The sequence below is a fragment of the Spea bombifrons genome, chromosome 1, assembly GCF_027358695.1.
Source record: "Spea bombifrons isolate aSpeBom1 chromosome 1, aSpeBom1.2.pri, whole genome shotgun sequence".
NCBI lineage: Eukaryota > Metazoa > Chordata > Amphibia > Anura > Pelobatidae > Spea > Spea bombifrons.
In genome coordinates this window covers 121,222,172-121,238,158 of record NC_071087.1, presented here as the reverse complement: position 1 = coordinate 121,238,158, position 15,987 = coordinate 121,222,172, and the positions used below count along the sequence as shown (strand labels likewise).

The 15,987-nt window shown below is 40.6% G+C and overlaps 1 protein-coding gene across 1 annotated transcript in view; it reads left to right on the top strand.

The window, feature by feature from the left end:
• EP400 (E1A binding protein p400) overlaps positions 1–12,364 on the top strand; it is a 53,767-nt gene extending 41,403 nt beyond the window's left edge. Inside the window, exons 41-54 of the mRNA XM_053471529.1 lie at positions 60–196; positions 1,098–1,154; positions 1,520–1,598; positions 2,143–2,349; positions 3,004–3,049; positions 3,741–3,850; positions 4,012–4,210; positions 4,537–4,691; positions 4,779–5,018; positions 5,269–5,434; positions 5,859–5,995; positions 6,556–6,717; positions 11,413–11,490; positions 11,673–12,364. Of these exons, the coding sequence (XP_053327504.1) occupies positions 60–196; positions 1,098–1,154; positions 1,520–1,598; positions 2,143–2,349; positions 3,004–3,049; positions 3,741–3,850; positions 4,012–4,210; positions 4,537–4,691; positions 4,779–5,018; positions 5,269–5,434; positions 5,859–5,995; positions 6,556–6,717; positions 11,413–11,490; positions 11,673–11,948 (2,049 nt within the window). The 3' untranslated portion in view covers positions 11,949–12,364. The remainder of the gene's footprint in view (positions 1–59; positions 197–1,097; positions 1,155–1,519; positions 1,599–2,142; positions 2,350–3,003; positions 3,050–3,740; positions 3,851–4,011; positions 4,211–4,536; positions 4,692–4,778; positions 5,019–5,268; positions 5,435–5,858; positions 5,996–6,555; positions 6,718–11,412; positions 11,491–11,672) is intronic.
• Positions 12,365–15,987: the final 3,623 nt, after the last annotated feature.

Sequence of the window (15,987 nt, the reverse complement as noted above, 5' to 3'; positions counted from 1 at the left end):
AGAACAGATTTTTTCCTCTTGTTTTCTTGTCGTTGCATAACGTAACCTGTCATTTTCAGACTAAAAACAGCCGTCCTCTGCGAACCAGTCAGATCTATGCCCAGGACGAGGGGGCGACCCACACTCAACTGTACACCAATCACTTTGAGCTGATGAAAATGACGGCAGGAAAGAGGAGCCCACCCATTAAACCACTGTAAGCATACAAGTACATTGCACAATGAGCTAACCTTTAGCTTGTAAAAAGGGGTAGTAAAATAATTTCACAGTATTTCCTCATGACCACAAAGAACGTGTTGGAATTCTTGTGTGTATCTGTTCCTCAAACGCATCTATATACCAAATAAAACTGTGGGCTTCCACGCTAACAGCTCTTAGAAGATTTTTTCCTGGAAAGTAACTGTTGAGGTACAGAATAATCCACCTCCTCTTTCATTCATTCATGCACATAAACATCTAATTTGTTTACACCTTTCAGCTCATGAATTCACAAAATCTAGATCCTTTGCCTAAAATATTTAATAAATAATGATTTGTACAACACAGTTTTCCAGGAAAGCTAAAAAGGAATTAATCCAGTGTTGGATTTTTATTAAAGGAATGACCATGAAGTCAATTTTATAGACAAGACTGCTTCTTTCAGTTGCCCCTCCACCCAGGCATTCCATTTATTCTGGAGTGTTTTTGGGGGTGCATGGTTCAGCTTCTTGAGGGCTTCTTATCGTATGTTGCTGGCTAGTGGGCCATTTTTGGGGATGGGAATTGATCTTGTTCATTTCTGGAAAAAAATGCCTCCTTTTCATCAACTTCCTGAATGAGAACATGGGTAGCTCATAAGTAATGATTTGATGCTCACAGCAAAAGCTCTACCATTAGCAGTTAGCACTACTAACCCTACTTGGGTCTATTCTACATGGACCAGCAACATACTGCCATTGCAATATATCAGAACTAATGACTTTCATTTGATCTTTGAACACACGTTTATATTAAAAGCTCATAAACCTTGTGGTGCTCCTGCTGAAGTCATGGTCAGTTTATTAGAACACAATGTATGTAACACAGCGTGTAACTGGCCATGTTTTTCTTAATTTTAGATTGGGAATGAACCCCTTTCAGAAGAATCCAAAACATGCTGCTGTGCTTGCAGAAAGGTAACAACCACAAATAATCAAACTTCGCATCTTGGATATTTTCACATTACAATGATTGCTCCAACGGCACTGTTATTGCTTGGCAAATTGTGCATCAGTTCTGCCGTATTCCACACGCAGTACATTGAACAGAATTAATTACCTGTTTAGTCTCGTCATTCCATCATGCTTATCAAAGAGAGCTAAAGATCCACGAGATAGGTTTAAAAGGCATCCATATGTTGCCTGATTTATGCTACATCCTTCACACTAATAAATCTGAGTCACAGTGAAATTAAATAGAATCATTATTCTGTTGAAAGCGTTTGAAATGCATTACTCTGCAGAATATATGAGAATGGATAAAGTGCCTTGTCTTTTCACAGCGGCATTAACTACGATAAGCCTCTGCCTCCGATCCAGGTGGCTTCTCTCCGTGCTGAGCGCATTGCCAAAGAAAAAAAGGTATTTTGCTACCTATGAAGGATCATTTGTCTTAACCGTCTGGTGTCGTAATATTGACATATAATAATATATATATTCTGAGAGCCAGCCAGAAATTTTTCTAGCCAGTATCTCCTGTAAATATTAATATAAGATAGCTAAAAAGTAAGTAATGTCAGTTGCCTGTGATTTGTCCATTGCTGGTTGTATATATATTTTGCATACCTTATCTCTGGTTAAAAATGATATTATATATCTTTCTGATAGATCATCAGATATTTTTACACTTTGTGTTTCAGATGTGTATCATTGGGTTATAAGACACATATCCAGCATACATATTAATATTTCCCTTTCTCTGGACACTTTATATTTGCAACAAAACATTGATGATAACAGCCTTAATACCACAGTCACCAATTTTTCTATTTTATTATTATATATCAATTGAAATGGTAAACGTAGGGTCAACATTTGCATTGTGTTTTGTTCAGTGTATTTTTAGGTACTGGCTCTCCATCGCTATACTACCCAAATATATTGATGTTTTATCAATGTCTCGCAGGCTTTAGTAGAGCAGCACCATAGAGCGCAACAGCAAGCTGGCCCTACAGCTGCTCAACAGCCGCAGCCAAACGGGCAGCAGGCACCATCTCCAGCCGTGCAGCCGGGACAGACACAACCTCAACAAGTGGTCCAGCAACAGGTTGTTCAGCAGCCACAGGCAGTGGTTCAAACGGCGGCCACCACTGTGCCAACCACCGCCGTTCTGGTAGGTCATGAGCATGAGATCGTGAGGTCTCAGATCTGAATATGCATATCCAGATTATTTAATATCACTTGAGTCACACTGTGAATTCTGTAACCACAAAGAGAAGTGGCGGTATTCAGTGTTTGTCGCATGTTAAGTGAAAGTCAATTTTTTTAATTACGGTTTTCATATTTCAAAAATCTAATTAATTTGTGTTTAAAATCATAACTGAAGTAAAGTGGATTTAGATTTTTAAAAAATATAATGAACAACACGGCACCCATTGCACTGACACATTTAAAAAAAAATATATATATACTTTCATAAACTGCTAATATTAAGCCTCTTTTATTGAGTGCATGTTGACAGCTCTTAATCCTAGTTCATGACAATATATTCACGTCCCATCTATAATAACAAAATGAGAGAATTTTACTGAAAAAATATGTACGTTTAAGTATTCAGCTGTTGATGTAAAGCGTAACATAGCTAAAAGGATTAAAGGTGTTTGATAAGTTAGGAAAGGTTGGAAAATACTCAAGGAATTGCATATTTTATTGTTAAGGGTACATAGAAAGGTATTCTTAAGAGATATACAGTCCACATACATACATATGTGTTGGTGTGAAGGCATGTATTGATCTAGCAGGATAAATTGTCATATTTTTTAAATAGGCTGGGACCATCAAACCTACGGTTACGGGCGCAAGTATCCAAGCTGGTAAGGGACTGTTTCTAAAATAATAATAGTAGAAAAATGTTCTTTACAAAGACACATGCAATTTCATTCATAGTTCTAAGAATCAGAATGATTTTCAATGAATGAATGCATTTGATCATGTTTTTGCAAGAGGAAAATATTTTTCTGAAAAATGAAGGCGATACTCAGCTGTCATATGTATTAAAGTGCATATGATGGCTGAAGAGTCCCTTTAGTTGCCCTCTGTAGCATGGTATTCATATGGACATTTGCAGATCTGTAAATGTATTCTTGAGATTTAATCGCATAGAGATAAGGCATATACTTTGTCAGAAGCTTTTTTCAGTTTCTGTGGGAATAATCAGCACCGACTTTATTTGTCACGAGACAAGCATTCTCTACAAAAATGGCAGATGTGGCAATATTTGCCATGTTTATAAGAATTATTTCTGAGAAGGGTCTGGGTGATCAACAGTACCAGAAATGGTGTCTCCTATGCTGCATTCAGTTACAAAGATGTTAAATATTAGTTCAGCATTGTAGTTGGAATGGCAGCCTGAACACTGTTTTCAGAAAAGGATGATTGCAACTTCCCACAGGGACCAGAAATGTGATTTTCAGCATAATTCCATGTTTTAACCTATAATAGCATTTGCAATAAGTGATCATAGATTATGTGTAACTATTAACCAACATATTTTTATATTTAAAGCCACTGTCAGTGGAAATGTAATTGTAAACACTGTGGCAGGCGTTCCATCGGCCACGTTCCAACCCATTAACAAGAGGCTGGCTTCTCCTGTCGTACCTGGGACACTGGCTGTAAGTAAATAATACAGTAAATAATAGATTCAGATGTTCTCTGTTGGATGCGGTAGATAGAAACGCAACATTTTTGCTTTGGAAGTCAATATGGCAACATTGCTGTAGTACGTATACTATAAAGCAGAAAGGAGCTCTGATTGTTTTCTGTTCCCAATCAGGCTTCTGCTGGAACCCCACAGGTTGTTCACGCACAGCAGAGGGCAGTGACAGCCTCCGCTACTACAGCAGAAATGGTCACCATTGCAACAAGCCAGGGGGTGCGTGCAGTGACTCCAGTGACCGGAGGGACTGTGGTCTGCAGCAGCATTTCACCTGTCCAGACACAGAGCAGGTCTATAGTCACCCAGGTGACGACAGGTAATCACATTGAAACAGCTGATTATCATACAATACTGTTTCCGCTTTATATGATAACCTTTAATCCAACGTATAAATGTTATTAACTGAATGGTTTCTGAGATATATAAAGATATTGCTTACAGTAACAATAATACAGCATGATTAAAGATACCTAGGCAAAACATTGCCCCCAAAAGGATGTTGAATCAGCAGGAACATTATATGGGTTGCTTCAGTACCATGCAGTAGATTTAATTTTTATATATAAGGAAACATTTAAGAGTGATTTATTTTTATTTTGCCTTTAGTTGAATGGCTAATCATGTGTTCCTTTTCTATTCTAGCCACCACCGCTGGAGTTCAGCTGGCTGGTAAAACCATAACTCCAGCACAGTTCCAGTTGCTCAGACAGCAGCAGGCTGCGCAGGTGCAGGTTCCTCAGATCCAGGCACAAGCACAGTCCCCGGGACAGATAAAACCCGTTGGGAAGATATCCCCAGTGAGTAATAGGGACATGACCTCAACATTGTGAGAAGGGATATCCTGCTTTTCGTATTATACGTATTTGACTGTGTGTCACTTGTAGGAGCAGCTGCTCAAGTTGCAGAAGCAGAAGATGCAGTTGCCACAACAGACAGCTCAGACAGTGGCCCAGCAGCAGCAGCAGCAACCTCAGCAACCATGTCCACAGGCAGCACCTGCCCAGAGTCAGCAGCAGCCACAACAAGCACAGCAGCAAGCACAGCAGCTAACAGCAGTCACTGCACCAAGAACAGGGGCTGTGTTGGCAGGTGCCACTGTTGCAAATCTGCAGGTAGCCCGTCTAGTAAGTCATTATAATTTTATTTTATAATTGTTTTGATCATGAAAATAATATAAATATATTGGAACAATGGTAACTAACAGGTAGCTGTAGAACTTCAACTCCTGCGATGCTTAGTCATAAGGTTGCCTTTTCCTCTTTGCCTGCTTCTTATGCTGGATAGTCACATGATAGTTGTTTCTGTTATGTTGCGTGTAGTTGCAGAAGCAACTTATTTTTACTTACGCTTTTTTATTTTGGTTCACTTCTTCAGCTACAGGCCCAAGGGCAAATCCAAGCCCAGTCAGGGCAAGCAACACAAGTGGCACTGGCAAAACCTCCTGTGGTTTCTGCCGTAGTATCATCAACAGGAGTCACCACCCTCCCTGTAACAGTAGCAGGAATCAGCGTCGCTATTGGCCAACCGCAGAAGGCTGCAGGTATGCTGTTAGTCTTATATATGAGAAGCAAACTATCATCAGTATACAAACAGTCCGGTTCATAATAGTGTGTTAACACAATTTACCTAACTAGTTTGATAGGATAGGCACCTTTGTTATTATTAAGCATTATTCCTGAAACATTGGTTATCTTGGTTATGGTTATCGAAGCTTTGTTTGGCTTAATATACTGTTTTAATCAAGTGCCAAAATGGACACAGATTGTTAATATACAAATGATAACCTACTTATGTGTGTTTGTTTGCTAATAGCATTGTAAAGGCTGCAGCATCAGCATGTGCAATATTGAATTACAGAGAGGGTAATTGATATGGAATAATATGTTCTAGTAGGTGGTCCAAGGAGTGGGGTTATTGTTGGAACTTTCTTTGGTGGTGAGATGTGTCATGTTGTTGTCCAGCAGGTGGGCAAACTGTGGTTGCTCAGCCCTTGAATGTACAGCAGCTTTTGAAGATAAAGCAGCAGCAGCAGCAGCAACAGCAGAAAGCTCTGCAGTCCCAGGGAGCTCCAGGACAGGCCACAGTGCAGCAGCAACAAAAGGTATTTAGCACAGATATCTTAGCCTAACACCTATCTGACAATGGCGTCTCCAGCATATTTAGTGGGGCGGCATGGGGGCAGAGGAAGCAGGGCATCCAGGTTATATCCAGGGCATCCCTTAGGTTTTCAGATGCCTTGTGCTGGCCACCCCATGGGGTGTATGCAGCCTTTTGGACACACAAAATCACAAAACTGCTGCTTTCCATCAAATACCAATCAATTTAGTTTGACTGCTATTATGGCAAGTTAGAAATAAACCATGTCTTCATTTTGAGACAACATTGCTTGTACAATTTGCTGTGTTTGAGGTTTAAAAACCATTTACAAGCGGGTACTTATAGCGAATCCATGTTTTTACCAAGCGTTTCTGGACTTCAGCAACTTGTCTTGAGTTTACTGCTTCCTCTCAAGGGGGAATCAAAACAGGAGAAACTTGCAGTGTAAGAGGTCCTAGTGAGTCTCACTAAAGCAGCTTCAAGTCTAGAAAGAGCTGCATTGACTGTTTTACGCAGAAATTGTTATATTCAAATTAGATATCTTCATGTCTGCTTTGTCCACAGATAGCAGGCCAGCAAGTGACTGTTCAGTCCCAGCAACAGCAGAGCCAACAGCAGAAGGTGACATACACCACCCAGCCAGCCATTAAAACCCAGTTCCTAACCACTCCTATAACCCAGGCCCAGAAGTCCCCTGGAGCCCAACAGATGCAGGCCCAGATTCAGGTACAGGTAACTGGCATCCTTCTGAGTGTAATATAATGGATGGTTAGTTCATATGGGGTTGTAGTGTTCTCTTAGGAGATTAGCCCTGTAAATTATAAGGCCACTGGCAGCAGTATACTTGGTTATTATTCTGCATGTATCCTAATGATAGGCCTGTGAGGTGAGATTGAAAATATGCAGCTCATTTTAACTGCCAATTTTCATGGAAACCCCCCAAAAAATCAGCATGCCGCCGCAATGGTCTGATCCCTGTTTACATGCTTGGATTGGGCATTGTGGTGCGACAGGTGACCCCTCCACAGACCTGTTAACCCCTTCAGGACCGGGATTTTTAAGCTAGGGTGTCGCTAAAGGACCGGAGCCGTTTTTCTGTTTTTGCCATGTCTTTCTTCAACTGTAATTTTTCTCTTATCAAGTGGTGCACCCACACAAATCATATATTGTTTTTTTCAGCACAAGTAGGGCTTTCATTTGAAACCATATTAAGCTGGGTAGTACATTGTTTTATTTGAAATAAACTGGAAAAAGTGGGGAAAAAATAAAAAAAACGCATTTTTTTACAGTTTTGTATACATACAAATTGTACACACATTGAACCAATGGGAAAAAATTATCCCAAATATATTCATTAAGTTGTCCTGATTTGGAAACCACCCAACACGGCCAGGATTTTTATCTATTTTGACCAGTATAGGGGAAAATATTGCAAGGCATGCATTACGTTTTTGAAATGTAATTTTTTTCAAATTTGGCATGGTAGTCTAATAACTGCAATAGTTGTCACAGATACTGATTATCCCCCCAAAATTATATGTTTATGAACAGTAGATAAGTCAAGGTGTACAACTAGGGTCATTTTGACACTTTTCAAACAGGGATTTTATCGCCAATTGCTGCCAAATTTTGAGGTATTTTTATATTTTTTGTTTTTTTTTGCATATGTTGCAATGTTGCTTTAGATTTTATATTATATTTTGTATAGAATATGTGCAACTGCAGAAAAAAACACCAAATTGTGTTCACCAACATCCCCCGGTTCCAACAAGGCCTCACATGCATGGTTCATGCAATTTTTGAGGAAGCTATGAGGGCAAAACTGGAACATGCGCATTTTCTTTTTCACATTTGGAATTTTCAGAAATTGGTTTCCTGGGCCCATATCCCATTTGGGACATTTCGAAGCCCCCCAATGTAAATTACCCCATAAAAGTATATATTTATGAACAGTAGACAAGTCAAGGTGTTCAACTAGGGTAGTTTTGACAGTTTTCAGTTAGCCATTTCTTCACTGATGTCTGCCAAACTTCACAGGGAAATTATTTTATTGCGTTTTTAACGCATACATTTCAATGTTGCACTGAATTTCTTGCACACCATAAGTGCAACAGTGGAAGAAAGCACCACATTTTGTTCACCAACATCCCATGAGTCCAACAAGGCCTCACATGCATGGTTCATGCCTTTTTTGAGGAAGCTATGAGGGCAAAACTGGAACATGTGCATTTACATTTTTTTAAATATTTTTTTTTTATCAGATTACTTGTAAGTGACAGGTTTAGGCCGCTGACATCAATCAGGGAGACCGATCAATAATCAGCGACTTAAAATGTCACCGACAAGTGATCAGGTAATAATTATGATTTTTCAATTTGTGTTTTTTCATAATTACCCTAGATGACCCCTCTCTCTTTGTAGAGCAGGGTCATCCGTGGGCTGCCATAATGATCCGATCACTCCTATTGGCCAGGAGCGATCTGATCAGCCCAGCATTTGACCTGGAAGCACCCTGGACTTTCAGGCCAGTGCTGTTATTTTTTTATTATTATTATTATTTTATTAATTTTTTTAAATTAATTTATTTTTTATTTTTTTTTTATTATTATTATTTTTTACATTTTTTTTAACTCTTTCAATGCTGATGCTCCATTGAAGCACAGCATTGACTGGTATGTAGTCCCCACAAGCTTGTGGGGACTAATATTAACCCTTGCAATGCTGCGATGGGGGTCATACACAATCGCAGCATTGAAGGGGTTAATTGAGGAAGAGGGGGGTAGGGGTTAACTGAGGAAGGGTGAGGGTGGGGGGGCTGGTCTCCACACCCATGTGGAGACCAAAGAACCCTGTCTCCCTGTCCCTGAAGCTGCCTCTGGCAGCTGGGACACAATCTCCAACAGACTGGAGATTGTAGGGGAGGAGTCTCTCTGATCAGTCCTACAGGACTGATCAGAGGACTTCTGGGGGCTCGTTTTTGCTGTTGCTGGTCTGCCTGGGTTCCCAGGCAGACCACCAGCAGCAGAGCCCCCTACAAAACGGGAATTAACCCCTTCAATGCCGCGATTGCGGCATTGAAGGGGTTAACACTGCACTGACGCTCTCATGGAGCGATCAGGCAGCAGGGGGGTGTTGGATCAGGCCCCCACACTTGTGTGGGGACCCATTCAACACCCCCCCCTTCCCTGAAGCTGCCTGTGGCAGCTGAAACCGCGATTGCAGATTTTTCTGCAATCGCTGTTTCTGCCTACAAAATCACTCCGTGGGAGTGATCGTAGGCTTGGGGGCGGGTTTAGAGAGGCTGTGCTGTCTGCCCAGGACTCCTGGGCAGACAGCAGCAGCAGCGCCTCCACGATCACCGCGATCGTGGTGATGTGGGGGCGTTTTTTGGAGGAGACGTACCTGGTACGTCCCGGTCTACCGGTGACCAGTAACCAGGAAGTACCAGGTACGTCCCGGTGCTGAAGGGGTTAAAGCTGTGTTCCAATAAACGTTTAACCCCCGCCAGGGCCTGGGCCAATTTTCTGATTTTTGCTTTAGTTACGATTAGGTGACAAGATAAGATACTTACCGTATTTGCTCGATTATAAGACGACCCCGATTATAAGACGACCCCCCAAAATCAAAATATTAATTTAGGAAAAAAACAAAAAGCCTGAATATAAGACTACCCTATAGGGAAAAAGTTTTACCAGTAAATATTAATTAATGTAAATTATTTTCATGTTTAATAAAAGCTATGATTGAGAAAAATATATTTTTTAAATTTCCTTTTATTTGCCAACCTGCCCCCCCCAGTTATGCCACTCTGCCCCCAGAAATGCTTTATACCCCCCTATTTGCCACTCTGCCCCATGATATGCCTTATACCCCTGTATGCCACTCTGGCATATAGGGGGTTAAAAGGCATATCATGGGGCTGAGTGGCATATAGGGGGGTATAAAGCATTTCTGGAGGTATATAGGCATATCATGGGGCTGGAGGTCCAGAAATGCATTTTAACCCCCTATATGCCACTCAGCCCCATGATATGCCTTTTAACCCAGCATGTACTGGCTGCCTTGGCTTGATAGGAGTGTGATTGCTGTTAGCAGTTTGATATATATATATATATCAAACTGCTAACAGCAATCACACTCCTATCAAGCCAAGGCAGCCAGTACATGCTGGAACCTGGGGATGATAGCAGTGGGATTACAGCCTCCATATGCCATGCTACAACCCCCACCCCCCTTACACATCCATGCTATCACACACACACTCACACTCATTCACAAACATTTAAATACTCATTCATTCCCTTAATCACACACACTTCACACATACTCAAAAACCCTCCCCCACCCCCTCACCTGAACTGCAGATCTCCCACTCGCAGACTTCTGCAGGGGACCGGCTGTAGCAACTTCTCTGGCCCCGCCCTCAGAGGAGGGAGGGGGGAAGATAGAGTTCTGTGAGGACGCTGCAAGCTTCCTGCCCTGCTTCTAACAGAAGAGACGCTGCTCGCGACCGGTAAGCAGCATGGCGCCAGCATTTTTTTGGGGTCTGATTAGAAGACGACCCCGATTATAAGACGAGGGGTATTTTTCAGAGCATTTGCTCTGGAAAAAACCTCGTCTTATAATCGAGCAAATACGGTAGTTTTCAATAAAGTGTTGTATTAAATCATATATATTGGTAAAAATATTAAAAAAATGCAACTTCTTGCCAGATAGTAAAAGTAACTTAAACTGAATAAGTTTCTTTAAAGACCAATGCCCCCTTCGTAAGTTTACCTAATACATGTGGTTGTACATACAGCCCATAAAGTACACAATATTGCTCAGGATAAGCACATATAGCATGGGGTAATCATGCTAAAGACACAAACTGTAGGTAGACAATACATTGGCGCACACCACATTGAGGACTACAACTCCCGTCATATTCATGCTTTCTTAGTGGCATACAACCTTACTGGTTCAGTTGGGCTTGAATTATGGATGCTAGTGCTGTTCTATTCTGTAATGATGTTAGTGTGATATACCGGTCCTCTAAATGTGTGGTCACTTCAGGTCTGCCTGGTCTTGCTTTGGATTACAGTTATTTTGGCTTCAGAAAATCTCTTTTGTCTGCATTGTACTGCTCCTTTAGAAATATTCAATTTTGAATGAAGTACGGTATATATTGTCACAAAAGTGTTAGAAAATTCAAAGCAAATGGTGTCCGTTTCGCATAAAGATATAACAATGAGATAAAAATGGTTCAACAAATGTCTCGGTGTTAAATAATGGAGTCCTGAATAATAGGTATCAACTGATTACAATATACTGTACATCTTGTAATATATATGCCCCCATTTCACTCAAAGGGTGGACACTTAGACAGTTGAGCTTCATTATCTTGGGTTTTTTTTCTCTTGTTTTCTTGTTCATGTAAAGGTGGCAAAGCTCCCCCAGGTGGTCCAACAGCAGGCAGCAGTGGCCAACATTCAGCAGATGGTACCAGCCTCCCAGCAGGTCAGTTTGTTATTATGTAGGGTGCTATGCATTTTGCATATAAAATAATAATCCGTATGGAGCAATATTCTTTTTAATCTATCTTGTTATTTATTATTATCATCTTTTATTCATATAGCGCCAACAATTTACTCTGTTTCATAGCCAATGTTGCTTTATATTGATTGAATTACATTTTCCAGGTTCAGCCTCAAACTGTGACCCTAACTCAGGCAACAACTGCAGGGCAACAGCAGCAGGTTCAGGTGATACCGGCCGGTTCAGCAGCAGCCCAGGTCGTCCAGCAGAAGCTGCTCCAGCAGCAGGTGGCGGCGGCAGCGGCTTCCCCACAGATCCAGGCCCCTGTCGGCCAGAGTTCAGCACAAGCATCGGGCACCCCAGATGCACAAAGTCAGCAGGCGAAGCTGCAAGTCCGACCTCCAACTGTCAGGATCAAAGCTCCCACTAAACCCAGCTAAAAGGGCCATGGGGAAATGTGGGAGTGAAGAAACTTGCATCAGGGCATCCTATACACACTCCTAAAAACTCCTGTTTAACTCTTTTTTTGTTTAGGTCATCAAAAATAATTAAATGTACATGCAGATTTATGAATGTAAAGCAAAAAGAAAGCATGAGAGATGTTTGTGAAGGTACAGTTTCTCTGCACAGGGTCTGTTGCTATATGTAAAAGAACCTAAACAGTTAAGATACAGTTAGTGCCATTTTATATCGTACATCCCTTCACTCCACCTTACTGCTTGTTCCTACCAAACGTATATGAAGAAGATAGGCTCGCAGTTTGGGATGGTACTAGAATGTATTTGAATAACAAGATGAATCAAACATTATTTTACTTTTTTAAATATTAGATATTTTCTTTGTCTTAATGCTTTAAGAAAGCATTGACATCAAACGCTTGTGCACTAATTCATACCAGTCTGTGTTTGCGGTAATATGTTTTTTTTTTTACAATTTTAAATGTGTTTCTGTTTAGTGCAAATGAGCGTTCTTACGATTTTGACTGACTGCTCATTGTGGTCTGTTGAAGGATATTTTATTTTATTTATATGTAGGTTTCCTCGTTTCCCAGTGCCCTCTCTTGTTGGTACGATAATAAGTAATAATATGTAAAAAAAAAACAAAAAAAAAAACAGGCCAATCTTAGGTTCTACAGCTAAACGTCAGCGTAGCGATATATAAATTAAGATCGACACCTGAAGAGCTGCAGGACAGGATGGCCGTCCCGATGTGATGGGGAAACCGTTTGGACTGTATATTTGTATATTTCAAGTTGATGTTCAGTGTATTGACTTATTTTGCACTTTTTATTTTCCTCCCCAAACTGCATTCATGAAAGGTGAACCTTTTGGAAGCATATTTACAATGCAATGGTTTAACCCCTTAAGGACAATGGGCCCATTGAAAACAATGTATTTTGAGCCCGTACATGTACGGGCTTTCTCATTAAGGGGTTAAAAAAGATACAGATACTCAATTATAAGTCCCACCATCCTCATCTCACCAACAGCTGGCTTGGGTGATGGGACCTGGAGTGCTGTGAGATACCCAACTTTTTTTTTTTAGATTGATCAAAATTGATATGAAAATGCTTCCTTGTGCCTGAAAATGCACTTTTTGAGACAGAAAGGAGGAATCACTTATAGATAAGCAAATGTCTAAGCACCTTTTTTCGTTTGATTGCTGATGGTGGGGTTCATCCTTGTCTCTTGTGTTTTAGTTCAGAAAGGTGGTGGTGTAACCTTTTGTGTTTTCCATCGCTGTGTAGAACGTCTGTTGTGAATGTGTTAGATGCAACACAAAAACGAACCTTATAGTGCAATCAACCAGTGCCATGAAGTTCCCCTGGTCAATTTTTACCGTTCAAACCAGAACCTTGCACATATGTACCGTCTCGTGTAGAAGGAAGTAGGTATCTGTGTTAGTTACGTTAGATTATTTAAGTATTGCACATTCAGTTTTAATGGACTTGCAGTTAAACTAACCGCAAAGTTAACAACCTATTTAATTAATAGGCAGGGTCATTATTGTTATGGAAGTGTCTTCAATTCCCATGTATATAATGATATGTTTAATAAAGGGATCTTTTTACTGCATTGAGGAAATGAACACAAAAGAGGTTATTAAAATATGACTGCTAAAGAACTGCAGTTACAGATAAATCCATCCAAGTAATACTTTTTTTTATTTTGTATGTGTGCATGAATGTCAGCCGTGGTTGACCCGTTTCATTTTTTGTGTGTTTGTATTTTTTTGCCAAGATGAAGGATCTTTGTTATATATATATATATATATCTATAAATATATGTGTATAATTTAAAATGATAAAATGACCCCCCCTTGTTTCACTGCAGGTGGGCATGGTTGAGTGGAAGTCCCCTTTGGCAGTGAAAGGGTCAAAGGTCGGCTCCCTTGAACCATACTGTGTTCAACATGTACATAAGCTGCAAAAACTCATTTGTATGTGCTGTAGAACCATAGTGAGTGATGCATGGCACATTGCCAGCGTAATAAAATGTACATTTTTTTTTAAAACAAATATTTATTGTTGTGAGTCTTTTTTGTGCTGTAGCAAAACATGCAGTTTAAAAACAAAACATCATAACGCGAAGACAGAACGGCAGTTTTGATGCCAGATTTAAACGCTGTAACGTGTTGCAGGCATCGTTGGGAGCGAATTGCGGAATATGTCCCTCAGGGCTACAGATTCAAAATATAACAACATTCAGGTAATGTTGTGCCCATGTCATCAAAACAAATGCCACCATGAGAAGAGGATCCAAGCTAGATCTGGGAGAGGTTCAGGAAACCTCCATTATTATTATTATTTCATTTATTTGGCAGGCATGTAAAGAACCGCTGTTGACTCTGTTAAGGCATTTATTCAGAATCTTTAAACCTGTTAATAAAATCTGCTTTGGAATGACCTGAAAGCTTTCCATAGAGCTGCTGGACACATTCCAACTTAAAACCATTCCAATGACACAGACAGGACCCTGCTGGGCTCACAATGAATGATGGCCTCCGGTGGGTATTGACCAGGAGAACTGGAAAGCAAACTGCCAGTACTTTTATATACACAACTGGCACACATTTGTTTCTGCTGGTTGACTCCTTTAGTTTACTTTATCGTGATGAATCTGATTCGAATATTTCAGTCTTAGGAAGAGCGAAGAGAATGGAAAATGGATCAGGACATTAACCCCCCTAAGTAAAGCTGCGATTTTTTGCCGTTTTTTAGCATATCTTTGTTTCCATGCTTAGTGCACCCACACAAATTATATATTGTGTTTTCTCTTAATACCACTCGTTTGAGGTCTCAAGAGGGTCTAGACTTTAAATGATTTTTCTGGCAGAAGTTTGGCATTCTCCTCTATTCTGAAGTAACCTGCGCAGTTACATGAGATCGTTAAGCAGGAAGGTAGCAAAGCTTGTTCCTGATGACAGTGGAAACCCCAGGTTGTCTACCATAGGAAGTACTATTACATTCTGCCACAAAGTGCTTGTTTCCGAGTATGTAATAGTACGTCCTTTGTCATGAAAGGGTTATTTAGATAAGGTTTGTTGACAACTTCTGTTCAATTTGTAAAATTACTTTTCTGTAATCAGCAGCACTGTTGCTCACTTTCTGAAGGAAACTTAAATTGTTCTAATGTACACTATATAGTGTGCATTATACACGGAAACGTTACGTATACATACGATGCAAGGCAACTTCCTATTAATGCACCTGGTTTTGGGACGTCCAACAAACTCATATAGGTGTTATGGTCAGACGTCCACATACTTTTGGTCATAATGAGTGTGAGGATCCCTGGGATAGCTCTTGGGAGGTAACGCACACGAGCACAATTGTGAGCATGCGCAATATGCATTCTCCAGTGTCCCACACACTGCAGAATTAAAGCCGCACTGCAGGATCGTGGTCTCAAATCTTGCTGTCCAGCTGAGCTCAATCCCTGTCCCAAAAAATCCAGCTGCACAGGACACAGGCTTTAGGGAATATTTATTCTTTTTTATTAGCTGGCTACAGGTTAGGTGAGAAATATTATATTAACACACTATTTATTAAAAAGTAAAAGAAGAATCACACAAAAGGTAGCTAAAGATGCTGGTTTGTCTTGGATCTGATTGGGCTATAACCCCAGATCTTTCTTGGAACCTAACAATGCCTCTGCTTTTAATACTAGTACAAAAGCTCCCCCTCATTACCCTTTTCTATCACGTGATGCCTATACAACTGCAAGCAGCGCGTGTATAATCACGCGTGTATAATCACACGTGTACTTCTGTATTCAGAATTGCATTGAAAGCGATCCAACGTGCTTCCGCTCTAAACATTCTGCACGCCTAATTACTCTTCCAAAAGTACTGATTTATACGGATTATATTTCCCGGGCGCGTCTACAACAGCCTTCCTTCCCGGCAACCCCGCCTCACAACAAACCGCAGATCACCAATTGCGCGCATGCGCGTTACGAAGCGGAGGATCAGCGCTGT